Source organism: Dermochelys coriacea, chromosome 1, assembly GCF_009764565.3.
Source record: "Dermochelys coriacea isolate rDerCor1 chromosome 1, rDerCor1.pri.v4, whole genome shotgun sequence".
Classification (NCBI taxonomy): Eukaryota; Metazoa; Chordata; order Testudines; family Dermochelyidae; genus Dermochelys; species Dermochelys coriacea.
In genome coordinates, this window is record NC_050068.2 from 48128932 (window position 1) to 48153543 (window position 24612).

The 24612-nt window shown below is 40.7% G+C and overlaps 1 protein-coding gene across 9 annotated transcripts in view; it reads right to left on the reverse strand.

The window, feature by feature from the left end:
- LOC119854919 (NEDD4-binding protein 2-like 2) overlaps nt 1-24612 on the reverse strand; it is a 119537-nt gene that overhangs the window by 55627 nt on the left and 39298 nt on the right. For 6 of the 9 annotated variants that reach the window (XR_006277668.1, XM_038400157.2, XM_043504388.1 and 3 more), the window contains one exon: nt 20309-20452. The exons of 1 other annotated variant lie outside the window; for it this stretch is intronic. Coding sequence is in view for 7 of the 8 variants with exons in the window: in XM_038400157.2 (XP_038256085.2) it covers nt 20309-20452 (144 nt within the window). In the remaining variant the exon portion in view is untranslated. Of the gene's footprint in view, nt 1-15018; nt 20453-23374; nt 23509-24612 lie in introns of those variants that run through there. 2 more of the 9 variants (XM_043504390.1, XM_038400213.2) reach the window with 2 other exon arrangements.

Here is a 24612-nt window from a genome sequence, read left to right on the forward strand (position 1 = left end):
TCAATAAGGAATCATCATCAAATAGCGGGGTGTCAAGTGGGGTGCTTCAGGCAGGGCTTTAGAGCTGTGCTCTGGCTCCGCTCCAGCTCGAGGCAAAAACCTGCACCTCCTCTGCTCCGGAGATGCTCCGCATACCAGCTCTGGGCCCCACTCCAAAGCCCTGGCTTCAGGGGTTGGTTCTAGGCCCAGTGCTATTCCATGTTTTCATCAGTGATTGGGAAATAAACAGAAAATCACTGCTGATAAAATTTGCAGATGATACAAAGATTGGCAGAATGGTAAATAACGATGAAGTCAGGGCATTTATACAGAGAGATCTGGATCATTTGGTAAACTGGGCCCATTCAAACAAAATGCATTTTAATACAGTCAAATACAAAATCATAAATGTAGGAACAGACCACACCTACAGATTGAGGGATTGTATTCTCAAAAATTGACTCTGAAAAGAATTTAGGGGTCACAGTGTACAAACAACTCAATGTGTGCATCCAGTGCAATTCTTGAATGTGTAAAAAGCAAATAGATGTAGGGAGGTGATTTTACCTCTGTATACAACACTGGAGAAACCGATTCCAGAATACTAAATCCAGTTCTGGCATCCACATTTTTAAAAGGATGTTGAAAAATTGGAAAAGGTGCAGAGAGGAACCAAAAAACTATTCAAAGTTTGGATAAAATGTTCGACAGTGATAAACTTGAAAAAGATCAATCATAGAATCATAGAATAGAATATCAGGGTTGGAAGGGACCTCAGGAGATCATCTAGTCCAACCCCCTGCTCAAAGCAGGACCAATCCCCAATTTTTGCCCCAGATCCCTAAACGGCCCCCTCAAGGATTGAACTCACAACCCTGAGTTTAGCAGGCCAATACCCAAACCACTAAGCTATCCCTCCCCCAAAATTAATCATGGTTAATCGTAGAATATCAGGTTGGAAGGGACCTCAGGAGGTCATCTAGTCCAACTGCCTACTCAAAGTGGGACCAGTCCCCAATTTTTGCCCCAGATCCCTAAATGTCCCCCTTAAGGATTGAACTCAAAACCCAGGGTTTAGCAGGCCAATGCTCAAACCACTGAGATTATCAAAAAAGAATATCAAGAGATGACTTGATGAGTAAGTAACTTCATGGCGAGAAAATACAAGGTACTACAGGGCTCTTTAATCCAGTGGAGAAAGGCATAACAAGAATCAACGTCTGGTAGTTAAAACCTGACAAATTAAAAATAGAAATAAGACACAAATATTTAACAAGAGCTGAGCAAAACTCATTTCTATTCCATGGCAAATTCTGATATTTCAAAATCTGTTTTCTTCCTGAAATAGGATAAAAAGTTGCAGGTTGAAATTTTCTGCAGAATGGACAAATTCAAAGGTATTTTGATTCAGAAATGTTTAAACAACTTGTTTTGACATTTTTAATCAAAATATTCCCTAAATAGAAATGTTGTCTCAGTTTGTTCAACTGCATTTCAACATTAAACTGCATTTCCCTATTCCCTTATGGGAGTTGTAGTTCGGATCCCCATTCTTTCCTACGGGCCAGGCTTCCTGGCCAAAATAGATCTTCCATAATGCACCCAGACTCATGCGACAGCCATGTTGCATCATACAGAGGAAAAGTATTATGGGGAATGTACTGCATTATGCAATATAGTCTTCCAGGGAATCTAGCCCATAGATGGGAACAGGGGCTGTAACTGTGGAGCAAGGACCCTCTTTTTGTTTTGTGTTTGGATAGCACCTAGCACTATGGGATCCTAGTCCATAAGTAAGACTCAGAGACAATTTGGTAATACAAATTAATAATAACTACAACACCCATAGTGAAATGCACCATATATAAAAACAGTTTAAATTTTTTTAAAAACTCATTTGAAATGAAATATTCCTGGCCAGTTCAAAACACATAGTATTCCCATTTGGGATGAAACAACCCAAAATAAAATATTTCAGTGATGGGGTGGAGAGTGTGCTCTCCCATACAAGGCAGAGCAGGGTGTCAGGCCAATTAACCTGGTAGGTTGCACCTGGGGGAGAGCCAGCAACAGAAAGGCTAATTGATAATGAAGTTCAGCTGGGCAGGGACAGGCTGAGTTTGTAGAAAGCCAGGGAGCTGAGAACAGAAGAGGGCTGCAGGGGAAGTAATCTGGAGTCACTCCCTGGGAGAAGAGAGGGGTGTTTAGGGCTACAAAGTCTGACAAGAAGTCCAAGAGGGAAATAGCTTATAGGTACTCCCTGAATGGAGGGAATTTGGGCTAGTAACACAAGGGAAGGAGGGGGCAAAAGATAGGCAAATAGCTATAGAGTCTGGAAGCAAGCAGAGCATAGTTGCTAGACATAGAGTCCCTGGACTGGAACTCAGAGTAGTGGGCGGACCCGGATTCCCCAGCCAACCACAAGGGGAAGTGGCATAGGACCCAGCCTTGGAGCAGAAGGCTGTCTGGAACGCATGCAGACATCTGACCCAGTGGGACATTGATTCCCAGGAAGCGGAGACTACACAGTGACCTAGCTGGAGGAGTGAGCCACAAAAGGAAACACTGCGAGTCCTGGGAGAGCAAGGAGAGATGTGGTGTAAGCAATCCGTCAGAAGAGCAGGGGTATCAGACCTAAATGGTGGTAATCCCCAGACATGGCCACAAAGTGAGTGAATCTTGTGACATTTTCATTTAGATTTTCCTAATGGAAATTTTGCCCTCCCCGCAACCAAATCAGAATTTTTTAACTGGATGGTCTAAAGGGTCCCTTCTATCCTTAAAACCTACGAACAGAATAAAGTAGGTATTAAGAAAATTAAGGCAGCCTTTTGGGAGTAAGAGGATATGAGAGAGACAGAATGATTAGCTATCTATGTGCCAGGTGCCACAGAAAAAACAAAGATAGACAGAACACGGCTTTGAGTTACCCATCTTCTACATAAAGTTCAAGGATACACTTCCGTTTAAAAAAAAAAATAACCAACAATAGAACACAAACTTATTTCAAAGGGAGAAGATTATATCTTTGATCTCTCCCCTTTTAAAATCGAAGAGTTTAAAACAATGTCCACAATTTGCTTAGAATAAGCATGAAGAGAACTCAAATCACTGGAGGAATGGAAGATATAAAGGGCTCATATCTGATTTGAGAGAATGATGCACTAACTTTTTCTAGCCCTGAAAAAAAGGAAAATTAGAGTGCTAATAACCATCTCTCCATTTACTGGCATAGATATAATGTGACATATTAATATACAGGCTACTGAAAATTTCTCTCAAACACGTCAGAAAATAAATTCATTCATGCAAAAGAAAAGCAGGCAAGAGATAAAGTAATAAATAAATAAAGTCTATTTTACTTCATTAGTAGACATAACCGTACAATAAAACCTTATTGATTTGTACTAGTACATGGAAGATATATTGCAAGTTACTAGTTTTTTGGAAATTAGTCAATGAATAATTAAAAAAGGCTAATGGATCAGGAAATGTATTTTGTCAACTGTAGTTTAGTTATAGCACTTAATAGTATACTAGTATTGTTCTTTTTTTTTTCTTAAAAGATAATGAAACCTCAGTAATGTAATAGAATAATAGAAGTGTAGGATTGGAAAGGACCTTGGGAGGTCTAGTCCAGTCCCTTCACTCAAGGCAGGACTAAGTATTATCTAGACCAGTGGTTCTCAACTAGGGGTACGTAGAGGTCTTCCAGGGGTACATTAACTCATCTAGATATTTGCCTAGTCTTACACCAGGCTACATAAAAGCCCTAGCAAAGTCATTACAAACTAAAATTTCATACACATGACTTGTTTACACTTCTCTATATACTATACACTGAAAGGTAAGTTCAGTATTTATATTCCAATTTATTTATTTTATAATTATATGATAAATGACAAAGTAAGCAATTTTTCAGTAATAGTGTACTGTGACGCTTTTGTATTTCTATGGCTGATTTTGTAAGCAAGTAGTTTTTAAATTAGATGAAAATTGGGGGTATGCAAGACAAATCATACTCCTGAAAAGGGTACAATAGTTACTCCTGGGGAAATACCTGTCAGCAAGTATGTCTGTAAAAATACTGACAAAAAGGATTCAGTAAATGTTTTTTGGCAAATAGATTCCTTACTAAACATATTAATACAGAATTTATTTAAATTTCAATATAAAACCGTATTTTCCATACCCCTCAGAAGCAGTGCAAAGGCTTGGGGGAGCCAGGGGTAACGGAGGAGCTGAGAGATGGAAGTAAATTGCTGGGAAGGAGCTTGGGTGTGAACTTGGCAGGTTGTTGGGTATGGGTGGGAAAAGAATGGAATGGGATTTTTGTGGGGGCAGGGAGGGACTGCTAGGGACCTTCCCCCATGCAGACCCCGGCTGACCCCTAGCCTCTCCCATTCAGTCAGACACATCTGAGCTGTCCCCATGTGTTCCTGTAGCCCCATGTGTCCTTGCACCCCCTCCACTCCCAGACACTGCCTGTCACTATGTAGCTGTGCTCCCCCTCCCCATCACCATGTGGCCCAGTGCTCCACTCCCATTCAGCCCCTACCCCAGTCTGTCCTCCACCACTAGTTTTTGAGCCCCTGTCTGCCCCACAGCACCCTACGCTGTCTGTCTCCTGACCTGGCCTGATCAAGTGCTGTGAAGAAGGCAGGCTTTCTCTGGCAGACTCTTTCTTCCCTAACTGGCCAGGAGCTGCTGCTTTTGTCTATTGCCACATTACCCTCTGGTGCTCAAAAGGTGGAACTGCAGCAACATTTTCGCAAAAGCTTTTTCTGTGTAAAAAATTAAAAATCTGCAGGGCTCATTATGCACATGCGCAGTAGCGCACAATTTCCACAGGACTAAGTAGTCTGGAAAGGTTGACAGCCACTGATCTAACCTGCTCTTAAAAATCTCCAATAATGGAGATTCCACAACCATCCCCAGGCAATTTATTTCAGTGCTTAACTACCCTGACAGTTAGAAAGGTTTTCCTAATGTCCAACCTAAACGATTCCTGCTGCAATTTAAACCCATTGCTTCTTGTCCTATTCTCAGAAGTTAAAGAGAACAATTTTTCTCCCTCCTCCTTTTAACAACCTTTTATGCATTTTAAAACTGTTATGTCCCCCCTAAGTCTTCTCTTCGCCAGACTAAACAAACCTAATTTTTTCAATCTTCCCTCATGAGTAATGTTTTCTAGACGTTTAATCATTTTTGTTGCTCTTCTCTGGACCTTCTCCAATTTGTTCAAATCTTTCCTGAAATGGAGGGCCCAGAGCTGTACCTAATACTCCCATTGAAGTCTAATCAGCGCAGAGTACAGCAGAAGAATTACTTCTCATGTCTTGCTTACACTCCTACTAATATATCCCAGAATGAGATTTGATTTTTTTGCAAAATTGTTGACTCATTTATCCTGTGATCCACTATGATCCCAGATCCCTTTCTGCAGTTCTCTTTCCTAGTCAATCTTTTCCCATTTTGTGTGTGTGCAACATTTCCTCTTAAGTGGAGTACTTTGCATTTGTCATTACTGAATTTCATCCTATTTAGTTCAGACCATTTCTCCAGATCATTTTGAACTGTAATCCTATCCTCCAAAACACTTGCAACCCCTCCCTGCTTGGTATCATCCACAAACTTTATAAGTATACTCTCTATGCCATTATCTAAATCACTGATGAAGATAATGAACAGAACCAGTGCCAGGACCGATCCCTGAGGGACCCCATTTGATATGCCCTTCCAGCTTGATTGTGAATCACTGATAACTACAGTAGAAGTTCTGAGTTACGAACCGAAGAGTCAAGATCACACTGCATTTGGAACTAGAAGTACACAGTCAGGCGGCAGCAGCAGAGACCCCCCACCCTCACCCCGCAAAAAGCAAATATAGTACAGTACTGTGTTAAATGTAAACTACTACAAAAAATAAAAGGGAAAGCAGCATTTTTCTTCTGCATAGTAAAGCTTCAAAGGTGCATTAAATCAATATTCAGTTGTGAACATTTGAAAGAACCGCCATAACGTTTTGTTCAGAGTTACAAACATTACAGAGTTATGAACAACTTCCATTCCAAAGGTGTTTGTAATTCTGAGGTTCACTGTACTCTCTGGGAACAGCTTTCCAACCAGTTATGAACCCATCTTATAGTAGCTCCATCTAGGTTGTATTTCCCTACTTCGTATGTGAGAAGGATACTTGAGACAGTATCAAAAGCCTTACTAAAGTCAAGATATGCCATGTCTACCTCTTCCCCCCTATCCACAAGGCTTGTTACCCTGCCAAAAAAAGCTATTCGGTTGGTTTGACACTATTTGTTCTTTACAAATCCATGTTGACTTATGACTTACTTATCACCTTATTATATTCTAGGTGTCTGCAAACTGATTGCGTAATTATTTGCTCCATTATCTTTCTGGGTACTGAACGTTAAGATGACTGGTCTATAATTCCTTGGGTTGTCCTTATTCCCCTTTTTATAGATAGGCACTTTAACTGCCCCTTTCCAGTCCTCTGGAATCTCTCCCATCTTCCATGACTTTTCAAATATAATTGCTAATGGCTCAGATATCTTCTCTGTCAGCTCCTTGAGTATTCTAGTATGTAGTTCATCAGGCCGTGGTTACTTGAAGACATCTAATTTAAGTAATTTTTAACTTGTTCTTTCCCCATTTTAGCCTCCAATCCTATCTTATTTTCACTGGCATTCATTAAATTAGATGTCCAATTGCTACTAAACCTTTTGGTAAAAACTGAAACAAAGTCATTTAGCATTCCTGCCATTTCTGCATTTTCTGTTGTTTTCCCCCCTTCTTAAGTAATGGGCCTACCCTGTCCTTGGTCTTCATCTTACTTCTAAGGGCTTGTCTACACTGGCACTTTATAGCGCTGCAACTTTCTCGCTCAGGGGTGTGAAAAAACACACCCGAGCACTGCAAGTTTCAGTGCTGTAACGTGCCAGTGTAGACAGTGCACCACCTCATGAAGGTGGGTTTTTTAGAGAGCTGGGAGAGCTCTCTCCCAGGGTTGTGCCATGACTACACAAGCCACACTAACGTTGCCAGCGAAGACGTGCCCTTATGTATTTATAGAATGTGTTCTTGTTACCTTTATGTCTCTAGCTAATCTCGTTTTGTGCCTTGGCCTTTCTAACTTTGTCCCTACATACTTGTATTATTTGTTTATATTAATCCTCTGTAATTTTTGTAGGGCTCTTTTTTGAGTTTCAGATCATTGAACATCTCCTGGTTAAACCAGGGCGGTCTCCTGCTGTACTTGCTATCTTTCCTACACAATGGGATCATTTTCTCTTGTGCACTTAATGATATCTCTCTGAAAAACTGCAAACTCTCTTAAACTGTTTTTCCCCTTAAACTTCCTACCCATGGTATGCTACCTATCAACTCCGTGAGTTTGCAAGAGCCTGCCTTCTTGAAATTCATTATCTTTATTGTGCTGTTTTCCCTCCTACTATTCCTTAGAATCATGAACTCTATCATTTCATGATCATTTTCACCCAAGCTGCCTTCTACTGTCAAATTCTCAGTTCCTCTCTATTTGTCAAAATCAAATCTAGAACAGTCTCTCCCCTAGTAGCTTTCTCCACCTTCTGAAATAAAAAATTGTCTCCAATACGTTCCAAGAACTTCTTGCAATACCATGCAATAGCACTTATTAAATCTTTGCTGAGAGATTAGGATAATATGGATATTTTTGGGTAGATTATGAAAAGTATTAGCAAAATGTGGATTAGCAAAATTCTGTTGTATGCCATTGTATCAGCATGAAAGAGTATTCCTACTTTGATGGCTATTTAGATTAGAAAAATGAGAAATTCTTTATATTACCTTCTAAGAAAGCAAATTCTAGTTCCACTAATTCATAAAATACAAGGAACTGGCATTTTATTTTACAAGTTTGTTACTTAAATATTCAAAGAGGACCCGATTCTGGATATCTATACTATTGGACAAAGTTTAGTGCATTGACAGGGAAAAAAAAGGCTATTCATAGTATTAAGCACTATGCTTGACAGCATTAAAAGGATTAGACCCCACACTTGAGTTTGTTCCTCAAGGAGTGTTCCTTGTTGACAAAATTGGTGATTTTCCTTACTTTTAAGGGTGCAAGAGGAAATTCCCCCTACAATTCCTTTCAGTTTCACTTCCTCTTTTATTATTATTAATTACCTCTTATTGTTATTTATATAGCACTCAGTGTGCTAGATGCTCTTCAGACAGACAAGGAGGGAAGGTTATATACTTTACAGTCACTTGATTTCTTCAAGATATTTTGTCTATATGGATGCTTCACCACAGGATGTGTGCGTGCCCATGGCTCTTGATCGGAGACTGCAAAGAAACATCTGTGGGCCCGCACCTGCATAGAGAAGTGCCTTGTGCTCTGAACAAGAGCAAATAGGGAGGTGTGAGCTGGCTGCCATTCATTTCTTTCTCAACTGTGAAGCCGAACTCCACAGCAAAGGAGGAGGAGAGTGGGAGGTGGAGCAGCACCCATAGGGACAAAATATCTCAAAGAACTCAAGTTACTGCAAAGTAAGTAACCTCTCCTTCTTCAAGTATATGTTCCTGTGGGTGCACTACCAGAGACGACTCCCAAGCAGTAACTCAGTGAGGAGGTGGGTGCTGAAGAGATACGTCCAGGACAGTTCAAAGGGCTGCCTCACCAAAGGTGGTGTCTTTTGGTACAATGGGGTAACGTTTGGCAAAGGGATGAACAGAAGACCAAGTAGCAGTCCTGCAGATCTCTGCTATGGGAATGTTCTTCAGCAGATGTGGACTGAGCTCTAGTGGAATGTGCTGTTTCTCTCCGAGAGGACTGCACCCCGGCATTTTCATAGCAGCTCAAGATGCAACCCAAAACCCACTTAGACAATCTGTGTGTAGAAATCAGTTGGCCCTTTTTTCTATACAAATAGCCTGGGAGAGGCCAAGAATACGTTAGTCCTGTCCAGATAGAAAGCAGGGGCTTTTGGGGGGAGGGCTAGCTCAGTAGTTTGAGCATTGGCCTGCTAAACCCAGGGTTGTGAGTTCAATCCTTGAGGGGGCCATTCAGGGAGCTGGGGAAAAATTGGGGATTGGTCCTGGTTTGAGCACGGGGTTGGACTAGATGACCTCTGAGGTCCCTTCCAACCCTGATATTCTATGATTCTATGAAGGGCCTTTCTGACATCCCGTGAATGAAGACTTGATTATTCTGTGGAGGTCTGAGGTTCCGGTTAGAAAACTTGGGGAATATCCTGGTTAAGGTGATGTTCTGATTAGACCTTTGGGAGGAAGCAAGGATGGGGATGTAATATAACTTTGTCTTTGTAGAAGGTGGTGTACATTGGGTCCATCATGAGCACTCCTAGCTCCCCCATTCTCCTTGCTGAGGTGATGGCAATTAGGAACAAAATTTTGAGGGAGAGGTGGAGGAGGGAGCAGGTCACCATTAGTTTGAAGGGGGAGGGTTTCCGTAGCGCGTTTAAAACCAGATTGAGGTCCCACTGGGGGGCCAGTTGTCAAATGGCAGGAAACAAGTTGTATAGGCCTTTAAAAAATCTGGCTGCTGTACGGTGGGCAAAGACTGAGAAGCCTTGATAGATGAGGGGAAGGTTGTAATGCCAGTCAGATGTACTATGACTGAGCTTATTGAGAGACCCTGTGCTTTTCATTTTAACAGGTAGTCCAGGCTCTTGAAAAGTGGAACTTCTGAGGCTTGAGAAGATGAGAGGGAACCCCAGGTTTGGAAGTGCTTCCACTTTTGGAGGTAAGTCCTGTAAGTACCAGGCTTTCTGCTGGATAAGAGAACTGACTGATCTCTATCCAAAATGGTCATTTCCATGCTTGAATGCCATTGAGGAGCCCTGTTCTCAAATTCAGAAGGGAGGGGTTGGGATGCATGAGGGACTCTGAGTTCTGTGTCAATAGAATGCAGGAAGTCTGAGGGGTGCTATCTCTGAGAAGTGGATGAAGTCTGAGTGCCTCATCTGTCTCAGACAAGAAGGTGTTATGAGGATAGCTTTCACTCCTTCTTGGGGCAGCTAGAGAACAGTCTTGTGCATAATGGTATAGGTATAAGTACAAAGAAAGGTATGGGATCATGGTGTTGTCAGTATATCCCCCAGAAGGCTGTGGCTGTAACCTCCCTTGGAGTAAAAACAGACTACATCGTGTGTGGCAGATGCTGCGGAAAAGCCTTTGAGCTCCCATTCCTGATCTTGCTATAAGTGTTTACTTAGGGAGTTGTGTGACTGTTTTCTGGAGCTCTGGTAGACAGGCTGCTGATATCTCTATCTGCTGGTAGATACACCAGTTGCAAGCCTTAATGACTCTGCACATAAGGACTGGGATCTTGTTCTACTCTGGAGATTGATGTAATACATCACTGCCCTGTTGTCCAGCATTACTCTGACCAAGTGACCTCATATGGTGTGAAGGAAGTGTTGGCAAGAATAATGTACCATTCTTAGCTCCAAGATATTGATGGAACGTCAATTCCTGTGTCAACCATTTGCTCTTTGCTGTCTCCCTATGCTGAACTCCCCATCCTAACAGAGACGCATGTTGTGAGGGTCTTCAAAGGTGCTTGATTTAAGACTGGGGGTCCAACACAGACCTTCCTTGAGCCCTTTCACCATGTAGTAGAGTCCAACACCTTCTGAGGCACTATAATGCATTTGGAGAGGTTGTGTCTGTTCTTATCCATGTCCGGAGGCATTCTTGTGGGGAGTCACATGTGGAGGCCGACATGTGGCCCAAATCCTGCAGGCAAGTCATCATGGTTTGCCGGCTGCACTGTAATGTTGAGATTAGGTTCAACAAGGTGGAGAATCTCTCCTTGAGAGAGAGCTTTTGCTGTTGCAGAGTCCAGAGTAGCTTCGATGAAGTCTATTGTCTGTACCCGAGTTAATACGGATTTTTTGTGGTTGATGTTGAGGCCCAGAAATTGGAATAGTGTTACTGCTCTGGACACGGCCAACTGGACATCTTGCGGTGACAGCCTCTGAGAAGTGAGTCATATGGGAACACTGTGAGCCGCTACCACTGCGAGAATCTTTGTGAACATCCTTGGGGACACGGAGAGTCTGAAGGAGAGTTCTCAATATTGACAGTGTGCCCAATCACAAATGTTAGGAAATGCTTGTGGGAGAGGTGGATGGCTACATGAAAGTAGGCATCCTATAGGCTTAGGGATGGAATTATGTCACCATTCTCAAGTACTGTTCAAGTTCCTGAGGTCAAGGATTGGTGTCCACCCTTCACCTTTCTTGGAAACAAGTAACTGGAATAGAACCATCTTCGGATGAACTCTAGTCGGACTGGTTCTATTGCTCCTAGGAAGAGGAGAGAATGAAATTCTTGTTTTAAGAGCTGCTCATGAGAAGAATCCCTGAAGAGGGATGGAAAGGGAGTAGGAAGGAGGAAAAGAACCAAGTGTATAGAGTAGCCCATTTTGAGAACTCCAGTATTCACTTATCTGAGATAAGGTACTCCAGACAAGTAAGTGGTGTGATGGTCTCCAAAGGAGAGGCAGTCACACAACATGTGATCCAGTGGAGTGAACTGGTTGATGCTCTAGACCGAGATGTCAAAAGTGCCTCTTAGACAGAGGGGCTGATTGGGCAGAAGTAGGGATGGAGGCCCTAGTTTTTGTATCCTGGCCTTTCTCCTAAAGGGCTCCTGAGGTTTAGGGAAAGTGCGCTGATGGTACTGGAATGCTTTTGATCTTTGAGTGGGTTGGAATCTACTTAAAGGCCTTTTCGTTGCAGGCAAATAAATTTCCAGTGATCACAATATTGCTCTGGAATCCCTGAGCATGTGGAGAGAGGAGTCTGTATGTTTGCTGAAGAGCTTGGGCCCTTCAAGTGAAATGTTTTACACTGTGTTTTGTACATCCCTTGCAACACCTGAAGATTGGAACCAGAATGCTCTTCTCCTAACTACTTCCATGGCCATGGCCTTGGAAGCTGTGTCAGCAGAATCTACAACATCTTGCAGGGAGGCTTTTGCAACCAACTTTCCTTCAGTGATGACAGACCAAAATTGATCTTTCTGGTCTCGTGGCACATGCTCAATATAATGGGTAAATTTGAAGTGTGTGTTAAAATCATATTTTGCCAGGGCCTGGTAGTTGGTAATATAAAACTGGAGAGTAGCTGATGAGTAGCTCTTCCTTCCCAGCAACTCCAGCTGGTTAGGCCCTCTTCATCTGACAGGGAATCTAGAGTAAGCTTGACAGTTCCTTACACTGGTTGATCCACTACAAGGAAAAGGTGGTTAGAGTGGGAGAAGAAGTACTTCATGCCTTTCAGTAGGATGTAGTATTTCTTATCTGTCCACTTACAGGTTGGTGGGATTGTGACAGATGTTTGCCAAAGGGTATGTGCAGGAGACAATAAAGCCTCATTGATGGGTAGGGCCACCTTTCTCTGGGGACTGATGTTCAGGATGTCCATCAAGTAATGTTTTGACTCTTGGACTTCCTCTAGTGGGATCTGAAGTAAATCCAGTAGTTTTTTCATGAGTTCCTGGAAGGTCTTAAAATCATCAGTGTAAGAGAGAGGTGGTAACATTACTGTTCCGTCTGGAAATTAAGGGGAGATCCCCTCAGCCTGAGATTCTTGCTCTTCCTGTATATTGTCTGGCACTAGAGAATCGTGTGGTACTGAGGTGTGTGTGTGTGGTACAGATGCACATAGTACTATAGGACAATTTGTAGGTGCCAGTGGTTGGTAGGGTACTAGTGGGTGCCAATGCTTTCTCTCTTAGGCAACTAATTGAGTTGGTTGCTGTACCCTATAAGTCTCAGTAACCCCAATGGGGAAGGGGATAAAAGAAGGGACCTCAATGATAATCAATCGCTGAGCTTACGATGCCTGGTAGGTTCTCAAAGATCCTCTTCATGAAAGGGACTCATGAGGGTAGGGTATGTATCCCCGTACCAAGAGCTCTGAATCAGAGGAAACTTCCCCTAACCGGTATCGAAGCCTTGAGATGTAAACAAGTCTCAACTTGCGGCTTTCGTAGTGGTACCAAGGTGGTGGCACTGGTAGATCTTGCCAACATTGGCGACACAGCTTCATCAGAGATAATGAGATCCTCTGAAGAAAGGAACCTGGAAGGAGGTGGAGGGCTTTCACATAAAGTTTGGATTGTTACTGGCTTCTGACATGGAGGCTTTTGTGGTACTGAGGTAAACTGTAGAGTCATCTCCCTTTTCAGAGATACAGTGAGCTACAGATACCAGGAAACGGATGGAAGCCCAGTTCATCTTGCAGTGCTACGAAGTATGAGACAGTGCTGCCACAGTAGTAGCTCTGATGGTAGGGATATCAAAACTGGGTTTCTCCTTTGGTATTGGACTGAATCAGAGCCTCTCCTGTATCCTTAGAAAAATAAGAGGTCTCCTGACAGTGAGTCTCATGGGGTGACCTGCCCCTTTTCTCCATTTCCTTGCTTGGAGAGGTATGTTTTCTTCTTTTTTTTTTAAAGTCTTATTGTCCGGGACTGTAGACGTGGCAGCAACTGGGACCGAGGCCACTTGAAATGTAGAGGCCAATGTACAGGGAGGAGAAGCAGACCCCTCCAGAGCTACAGCACATTCTATTAATAAGAGCTTGTCTATTCTCCCTGTCTTTCTTGCATCTGCCTTTCAAATCCAGACAGACCTTGCATTTAGAAGGATTGTGAGGGTCCCCAAACACCACAGGTAGCTGGAGTGTTCCTCATTATGGGAAAATGGCATGGGGCAAATCTCTCACGTCCTATGCCCAAAACCCCAAAGCTTAACAAATTGAGCTCTGACACAAATAAAAGATCAAAAAAAGAGAAGGGGAAAAGAGCCCCCTACCCCTCAACTGATACAAGATTAATAAAATAAAGTTATCAAACGAAAAAAAGATAATGAAAAGAAACTACAAAAACAAATAAACAAACGAAGTAAAAAACTCACAAGTGAAGGCAAGAAGTCATTACAGCAGAGAGCAGAACTCTATCTCGAACTGCAGGCAGATGAGAAGGAACTGAGTGGGGGTGGGTTCACACCTTCCTATATGCCCTTGTTCAGCACACGAGGTGCTACTCTGTGCAGGTCTGAGGACATTAATTTGCAGTCTCCAACTGAGAGCACACAGGCACATGTACATCCTATGGTGGAGCACTTCTAAGGATATAGACTCAAAAAAGAGGGCAAAGTTTCTGGCATGAAGGGCTTAATGTTCTGATATTTTTTATAATTAGTGCTCATTACAATGACTTTTCATATCCCCAGCAGATAGAGATATACAAAAGACAAGGAAATAAAACATAGTAAAAAACAAAACATAAAAAAGGATACATACTACACAATCAGCAGAGCATTTTCATTTTGTTTATACTTACCACACCTTTGCACTTACCCTAAAATACAGGTTTACAGATGAGATAGAATACAGCTTTACAGAAAATGCTGGTAACATGCCAAGTTGTAAAAAGCAATATATTCTTTATACATACTAGCCTACTTTCATCTGTGTACTTTTTATACGAAAAACATAACCATGACCCATGAATTATAATTCCAAACAGGCCAAAAACATAGAAGATGCCTGTATATTGTTTTTTAACCTTTTCGACAAAAATTAAACCTCACAATTTAAACAAAAATTTCCAAGTGAAAACTAAAACTCAGTGTTAACTTCCCAACTTCTTTTAAAAGCTGAAGGTTAAGTTATTGCAAAATCCTTACAAAAATATATCAGATTCCGGTCATTGGCTATTTTTTCTATAATATCTTGATGTAAACTGAAGACAAAACCAAGTAATTTTCTAACCTTATTATGGGCTAGAGAAACTAACAATCACAATGGTAAGTGAAATGAGGCTTCCTAAAACTTTTTTTTTTTTCCTCAAAGTAGTAATGTATTTTTATGTTTAAGTGTACAAAGATTTGGGATGCAGAAAATAATTCTGACTTTTTCCTATGATTTCCATGCCTTCTTTAAGGATATTTACGTTGATAACTAAACATGAAAACTGAAGAAAAAGTAATACAAGTGGTTGTGAAAAAGATACAATAAGGGGATGTATTAAATAGAATGTTAACTTATGAAATACACTATAATTCAAATATTTTAACAATTCAAGCACGGACTACAAAAACAGCTTCACTGCAATAACTTGCAAATGATTAAAACCATTACTAAAAAGAAAACAAAATAGTATGTCAACTTTTAGTTTTAATAAAATTTCTTATCAAAACACTATTAGATATACATCACATTGTACAAATTTAAAATTGCAGAATAGGTTTACAGAACGAGACTGAATTAAATGTCTGGATGTTCAACCTTGATGATTTTCAGACTCTAATTTAAAATACTGTTTTCCACAATTGCTTCATAATAAAACAAAAGCATGCTGATTCAAAACTAAGCCCCACTAAACCAAAAAGTGCATTTAAAACATTAGTTCAGTTATGTATCTCTATTTATTGCCTAATATGTATATATGGAAAACCACCTCAAAAACATTAGAATAATTAAAAGAGATTACCAAATTTCAAACATTTTTCCTTAACTACCAAATCCTGATTTTTTTTTAAAAACAAAATTGTTTTGATGACTAACTGCAGATTATTCTTCTAAAACCAGTATCTTAAATCAGTGCTCTACTCTGATGTGGAATGGACCTTGTTGCTCTCTAGTGCTATGTAGTGCTGTCAAGCAATTAAAAAAATTAATCGCAATTAATCACCATTAATCACACAGTTAAACAATAATAGTTTATTTAAATATTTTTGGATGTTTTCTACATTTTCAAATATACTGATTTCAACTACAATACAGAATACAAAGAGTGCAGTGCTCACTTTGTATTTATTTTGGATTACAAATATTTACACTGTAAAAAAAGAAATAATATTTTTAAATTCACCTAATACAGGTACTATAGTGTAATTTCTTTACTATGAAAGTTGAACTTACAAATTCAGAAGTATGTACAAAAAGAACAGATTCAAAAATAAAACTATGTAAAATTTTAGAGCCTGCAAGTCCTCTCAGTCCTACTTCTTGCTCAGACAAACAAGTTTGTTTACATTTGCAGGAGATAATACTGCCCGCTTCTTGTTCACGTCACCTGAAAGTAAGAACAGGTGCTCTCATGGCACTGTTGTAGCCGGTACCGCAAGATATTTACATGCCAGATGCACTAAAGATTCATATGTCCCTTCATGCTTCAACCACCATTCCAGAGGACATGCAACCATGCTGATGATGGATTAGGCTCAATAACAATCCAAAGCAATGCGGACCGACGCATGTTCATTTTCCATCATCCGAGTCAGATGCCACCAGCAGTGTGTTGATTTTTTTTTTCGGTGGTTTGCGCATCAGAGTGTTGCTCTTTAAAGACTTCTGAAAGCACGCTCCACACCTCATCTCTCTCAGATTTTGGAAGGCACTTCAGATTCTTAAACCTTGGGTTGAGTGCTGTAGCTATCTTTAGAAATCTCATATTGGTACCTTCTTTGCATTTTGTTAAATCTGCAGCAAAAGTGTTCTTAAAATGAACATATGCTGAGTCATCATCCAAGATTCTATAACATGAAATATATGGCAAAATGCAGGTAAAATAGAGCCGGAGACATACTATTCTCCCCCAAGGAGTTCTGTCAAAATTTAATTAATGCATTATTTTTTAAAACAAGCATCATCAGCATGGAAGCATATCCTCTGGAATGGTGGCCAAAGCATGAAGGGGCATACGAACGTTTAGCATATCTGGCACGTAACTATCTTGCAATGCCGGCTATAAAAGTTCCACGTGAATGCCTGTTCTCACTTTCAAGTGACATTGTAAATAAGAAGTGGGCAGCATCATCTCCCATAAATGTAAACACTTGTCTATCTTAGCAATTGGCTGAATGAGATGTAGGTCGGAGTGGACTTGTAGACGCTAAAGTTTTCAATGTTTTTGAGTGCAGTTATGTAACAAAAAAATCTACATTTTTAACTTGCACTTTCATGATAGAGATTTCACTACAGTATTTGTATGAGGTGAACTGAAAAATACTGTTTCTTTTGTTTATCATTTTCACAGCTCAAATATTTGTAATAAATATAAATAAATATAAAGTGAGCAGTGTACACTTTGTATTCTGTGTTGTAACTGAAATCAGTATATTTGAAAATGTAAGACAACATCCAAAAATATTTAATAAATGTCAATTAGTATTCTACAGTTTAACAATGCAATTAAAACTGTGATTAATCGCAATTAATATTTTAAATCATGATTAATTCTTTTGAGTTTATCATGCGAGTTAACTGTGATTCATCGAGAGCCCAAGTGATATGACATGTATTTTTATATGCAGCCATCCTTCAAAGGCATCTACAACTTCCCCTTAACTTTTCTGTTCTTCCCTTTCTCAAAAACGAAATAATGATTTTATGGTTTATTCAACCTGACCCCATTACAAGTTCAAATGTCCCTCTCCAAAAGCCACTTTAATGGGGCCTGACGATATACTCTTCTTAGAATACTAGAATGACAGCTGTATAAAGTCCTAAAAGTTTGCACTGCACATCTGGACTCCCCATAAATGTTGATTAGGACAAATGCACATTGTGCCGTGGAAGGGACAAAGTCAGGTACTTTTAGACCCAAGATTTAGATTTTATTTAAAAACTGAAAAAATCTCCTTGTTAATACAATAGAAAATGTAAATAGTTTTTCCCTTTTAAATGTTAATAAAAACTTTGATTTTTAAACACCTTCCTGCAGTGTTTTATCAAAGGGAAAACTGAATATGAACAATAACTGAACAATCTAGTTTTAGCCTCCAAGTTGAGGAATATTGCAAAAAAAAATTTAAAAAATGTTAAATTTATCAAACTATTTCAGCTTTAATAATCAAATTTACTAATAACCCACACAGGGAAACTTATTGTTTTTAAATAGTCATTTTTAACCCAAATGTCCCTTTAATCATGTAATCAGGTTTAAACATATAATAAGAAAACATGATTAAGTGTTTATATATTATAAATCCTATAGAGCAAATGGGATGCACCTTTTAGAGTTCTACCCAGTGATTGCTGACATTTTTATTTTCATATTTTTATTTAATACAACAAAGCATACTGACCTAAGACTTTCCAATATTTAAAAATGAATTGGGGCCAATTTTCAAATATCAAGATTATACCACACAAAACATAACAGGAACCCACTGGATGTGTATTTTAACGGGTACATACCTATTTAAAGTAGTTTCCCCCTTTCAAGATCTATTATAGCAGACTTACTACATTGTAATTTCATACCTAAACCTTAAAAAAGGAAGACTGAGGTATGTCTTAAATGCAAATTTTCAAATAAATACTTTTTTTTGTTTTTGGAGTTGTTTTGTTATAGTTTCCTACACAATTACAGAAGTCTTAATTGCATCAACCACTTTTCTAGAAAGAGCCTCAGATTTAAAAACTTGTTTTGTGGTTCTCATCAGTCAGACAGCATGTAGACAGCCAATGTATCACTATCAAAGATCACTAAATTCATCCCATTACTTGTAGATGTCTTGTATGCTTAGCTCCTTATTGTAGAGGTACAAATTGATACCATATTACATTCTTTGAAATTAATGAGGTTTGCTTTGGGCAGTTTACTTGAGCAGCCATTGTAAAATGCTGATTTTTTTTCTGCCATCATATCACTACAGTATAAGCATGTTCAATGAGGCATTATAAACTTATCCATTCATTGCACAAAAGTAAAACATGCATCTTGGTGTCTGCAATATAATTACTATCTTATTCTAACAGTACTGTACACAACCAAGTTATTTAATTGTCTTTGAAGAACAGAATTAAATATTAAATGAAGATCTATTTATCCAATGGGCAAAGATTCTTGAAAAAATTTGCCATCAAGATTTCCCCACGTTTCTTAACACACAACAGAAAATCCAATGTGGCACAGTCGAAAGCTGAACTATATCAACTGCTGTTTAAGTAATATTTTCATTAATATAAAACCATAAAACCTAAGAACAAAATGCTAATTTTGTCAGACTTACATTGGACTACTAAAACAATGGCGGCAATAACAAACAGACAGATACTTTATTAGTCCATGGACCAGGAAAAATGCAAGCATTAAATTTAAAACTTACTACCATACCAGTGTTTAAGCTTAAGATAAAAAGGATCTATGGCAATAAAATAATCAATCTCCATGCTGGCTCAGTTTTAGGCATCTGCTAAGAAGAGAATATTACCTGTGTCAAAATCCTGAAAAGAATGTAATGTGGTTTTACAGAACTGAGACCACTGTCCACCTGTACCTACTTAGTGCAATTGCACATACTCCAACTACAGATGGTCCCTGAGAGACTAATATTTTAAGTATTCTGTTTTCTTTGCCCAGTAAGAACACTTAGCCCCAAAAGACTCAGTTCCAATTAAGCATCTTAATGCTGTAAACTTAAAGAAAGGCAACTGTACATTTACATGCCAACAAAAAGCTCAAAAAATAAATTTAGGTAGTTTCAAGGCACAACTATGTTTGGTATTTCAGTAGATAGCAAACAAATTTAAGACAAATCATGGTTTGTAATTTCAAGCAGGTAAATACTGCAATTGCAGCACATTGATTTTGCTGCCAGATGAGACTCTGAGCCAAAAGTGAAGATGGAAACCAAGGGAAGAGGAAAGGAAATCTGGGTTATAAATGTGACAACATTTTGGATACCAATTAAAATGAACAAGCATCCAGCAAGAAATAGAAAACATAATTGTTCAGTATAAAAACCTGGTAAAAGTTGGATAAAATATTAAAAAGCAGTGGAAATAGTTAAAATGCAATAACTACACACGTAACTTATAACTCTGGGCTTTTCTGAGTTCTATTTAAAAAACAGTTTTGTTTCCTAAGTTTTGTTAGGACTTCCTCAAAAAAAGAACAAAAACAAAAATCTGCTCAACAATATCCTCTGTAGATAACATTATTTGAGACCCAACTATAAAGGAAGACTTGTTTACTTTACACTATCCAAAACCAAAGTTAGTACAAATGTAATAAATAGAGATTGTAAAAACATTTAACATACATTTTTATATTAAATTTTATTTACATTTAAGCCTCCAAAACTTTGTTTAATGGAACAATCTCCAAGAGAGAATGGTCCTTTAATTGCATTAAGCCTATTTAAACCTCAGGAGAAAGTCCACTGTTTAATATTTTTAAAAGAGTGATCAACAAACTGGTGTTAGTTGAATGTAACCTGAGTTATCGGTTATTTGAAACACTGAAAGAATTCCAAGAGTCTATACAGCTTCCCCACCTCTGTCTTCGCTGTGGAGGTGGCCTTTGTGTGTTTTTGTGAGGAGGTTCCACTGAATTCATTACAACAGAGATGGACATTTGATATTCATATCGTTCCAACATCTGAGCAATCTTCTCACGAGGGACCCCATGTTTATTTCTCCTACAAAAATAATAATTTAAATAAACTGTTTGGTACTTTTTATATGTTTGCAGTCTTTCTTAAACTTTTGAAGAATATCTTGTGTTTTATCCTCTCCATCTATCCAAAGTCTCAAATGACATCATTTAATCTTCTGCCCACTTTTGAGATCCAGAAGGATCACATAGGTTTTTCCAACACTACAACTATATTTAAGCTTACTGTTTTGAAATAAATTCACTACAACTGATTACACACTTCTGAAAAACAATATGCTGTAGTGTGTAGAAGTTCAGATTTAATTACACAATATTTACCATCTTATAATATCCAAATTGTATTACATCTTTTAACACAATTCATTGTATATACTGTACAAATATATATACTTCAAAAATATAAAACAAAAGTATTTTCCTTTATACGGTAATGTGGAGCTGTTTGTCACAGTTTCAGAGCAACTGCACCTGTATTTCCCCCTCTGTGATCCCTTGAGAGCACCCACTTCAAGGTTTCTGGCTCCCAGTCATCACTTCCCTTGAGCAGAGACCTGCATCTCACTCCCCCCGACCAGTGGTTTTAAGGCTGCACAGCTCCCTGTCTTCTACTGCAACAGCAGCAGCAAGCCAGTCTGCCTAAAAAGACCAAGACCTGTGCTTTGCCTTCTCTTCAAGGCCTATGAGTGGTGTGAATGCCAGCTGTTACAGACAACTTTTTCTAAGCAAGCACATTTGTTCACGAGGTAAACAAACATGTAAAAACAAACCACCTACCAGAGGTCACCCATTCGTCTTATGGGGCCCAGTAGGCTAAAGCCTTTCCAATCCTTCTGCAAGGGATAGGGCCCCCCTGTGACAGCAGCTCCTGTCTGTTTCCTGGACCAGAAACTAGGCCCTGAATCAGTTTAAACTCAGGCTATTTATCCAAAAGTCCTTTCTTTGTCTGTTAGTCTCCGGAGAATCTGCTTAGAAATAGTATATGTGAGCCTCTCCAAGAGGTGGTACCTCTTTGGGAGGGTTACAACCTGGCTGATTTGCCTTAGTCACCACCCACTGTTTTTAATTCCCAGAGGAGCTATGGTAATCCTCCCCCATGGAGTAGAACACAATCATATATAAACCATTTATTTAAAACAATGGACCCCAAAGATACTGCATGGGTTTGCAATATCTTACACACTGTTAATATGGACAATATGTGTATACTGTTCTAAGATGACTCTTCTTTCTATTTACCTATCAGATACTACGGTGCTGTTAAATACAACCATGATGGGGGCCATATCAGTGAGTGGATGTATCAGGGACCCACAGTTGAACACAGACCCTGCTCATTGCATTTGGCTGACTCAGCTAATGAACCCAGATTGGCTGAAGACTTCAGCACTCTTAAACAAGTCTTAAACAAGCACAGCATCATGCCTGGGTTCCTGGCTGCTCCACAGCATTCCACAGTTGCATCTGTGTTTTTAGTCCTGCTTCCTATTCCTGCTCTCAGCTCCCTTCTTGCTCCTAGCCCTTACTCTGAATCCCCGCTCCTGCTTCCTGTTGCTCGTCTCTGGTCTGTTCCTGGATTACTAATCATGGCTCCCAGTTCCTAGTCCCTGCTCTTGGCTCCTGCCTCCACTCTGGCTCCGACCCTTGACTCCTGATTCCTGGCTCTGGCTCCCTCGCTGGACTTGATATTCATCTTCTGACCACAGCTCTGACCCTTGGTTTCTGGCTTGCTCCCTGCACTTGGCATTCGGTTTCTGATCACTGCTCTGCCCCTGGTTCCTGGCTTTCAGCTAGCCCCTCTAAACATGATAATTTAGCTCCTAACCTGGCCACTGAGCTTGGTTACCTCTCTTCCAATCATTTCATTCCTTTTGAAAGCATCAAAGCTTTTGATATTGTCTCGCCTGACCTTCTCATAAACAAAATTAGGGAAATGCAGCCTAGATGGAGCTACTATAAGATGGGTGCAAAACTAGTTGGAAAACCATTCCCATAGAGAATCAGTGGTTCACAGTCATGCTGAAAGGGCATAACGAGTGGGGTCCTGCAGTTCTGGGTCCGGTTCTGTTCAATATCTTCATCAACGATTTTTTTAAGATAATGGCATAGAGAGTACACTTAAAAAGTCTGTGGATGATATCAAGCTGGGAGGGGTTACAAGTAATTTGGAGAATAGGATTAAAATTCAAAATGATTAGGACATACTGGAGAAATGGTCTGAAGTAAATAGGATGAAATTCAATAAAGACAAATGCAAAGTACTTCATTAGGGAAGGAACAATCAGTTGCACACATACAAAATGGGAAATGACTACCTAGGAAGGAGTACTGTGGAAAGGGATCTGGGGGTCATAGTGGATCAAAAGCTTAATATGAATCAACGGTGTAACACTGCTGCAAAAAAAAAAAAAAAAAAAGTGATCATTATTCTGGGATGGGGTGGGAAAACTTTTTGGCCTGAGGGACACATCTGGGTATAGAAACTGTATGGAGGGCCATGAATGCTCACAAAATTGGGGGTTGCAGTGAGGGCGGGGGTGAGGGCTCCGACTGAGGATGTGGGCTCTGGGGTGAGGCCAGAAATGAGGAGTTCAGGGTCTGGGAGGGGGCTCCAGGCTGGGGGAGGGGGTGAGGGTGCGGGGGGGGGGGGGTGAAGGCTCCAGCTGGGGGGTGCGGGCTCTGGGGTGGGACTGAGGGGTTTGTGGTGCAGGACAGTGCTCCAAGCTAGGACTGAGGGGTTCGGCGGGCGGGAGGGGGATCAGGGATGGGGCAGGAGGCTGGGGAACGGGGGGGGGATTGAGGGCTCCAGCTGGGGATGCAGGCTCTGGGATGAGGGGTTTGGGGTGCAGGGGGGGTGCTCGGGCTGGGACTGAGGGTTTTGGAGGGCAAGAGGGGGCTCGTGGCTGGGGCAGGGGGTTCAGAGGTGCAGGCTATGGGAGGCACTTACCTCAAGCAGCTCCTGGAAGCAGCGGCATGTCCCCCCTCTGGCTCCTACACAGAGGTGCGGTGCTGGCCAGGCTGCTCTGAGCGCTGCCCTGATCGCAGGCGCCACCCCCACAGCTCCCAGAAGCAGCGGCATGCCCCGCTCTGGCTCCTACGCGGAGGCACAATGCTGGTCAGGCGACTATGCTCGCTGCTCTGTCCATATCGCCGTCCAATGGAAGCTGCTGGGGGCGGCACTTGTGGCAGGGGCAGCATGCCGAGTCCCCTGGCTGCCCCCATGCGTAGGAGACAGAGCGGGGACACACAGAAAGCCCCTGATCCCGCTCCCCAGTCACAACGGGGCAAGCCCCCAACCCCACTCCCCAACAGGAGCTCCAGGACCAAATTAAATGTTCTGACCAGCTGGATGTGGCCATAGTTTGCCCACCCCTATTCCGAGATGTATTAGCAGGAGTGTTGTAAGCAAAACGTGAAAAGTAATTCTTCCGCTCTACTCCACGCTGATTAGGTCTCAACTGGAATATTATGTCCAGTTCTGGGCACCACATTTCAGGAAAAATGTGGACAAATTGGAGAAAGTCTAGAGAAGAGCAACAAAAATGATTAAAGGTCTAGAAAACATGACCCATGAGGGAAGACCGAAAAAATTGGGTTTGTTTAGTGTGAAAAGAGAAGACTGAGAGGGGACATGATAACAGTTTTCAAGCACATAAAAGGTTGTTACAAGGAAGAGGGAGAAGAATTGTTCTTCTTAACCTTTGAGGATAGGACAAGAAGCAATGGCTTAAATGGCAGCAAAAGAGATTTAGGTTGTACATTAGGCAAAACTTCCTGTCAGGTGGTTAAGTACTGAAATAAATTGCCTAGGGAGGCTGTGGAATCTCCATCCCTGGAGATTTTTTAAGAGCAGGTTAGACAAACACCTGTCAGGAACAGTCTAGATAATACTTAGTCCTGCCATGAGTGCAGGGGACTGCACTAGATGACCTCTCGAAGTCTCTTGCAGTACTATGATTCTATGATTGCAGTACTATGGGTTTCTGAACCAATGCCACTCCTCTTCCATATAAGACCACAGACCTATTCCATCTATAGAGCCAAGGTGGGGCTCGACATCAGTCTCCTGATTGGGAGGTACTTGCCTGGGCTTCCCCCTTTCTGGAGTAAGCCAGTCCCTTCTTGGGAGAGTTTAAGAACTTTGTCTAGGCCATGACAACCATCTTCAATGGCCCAAACCGGATA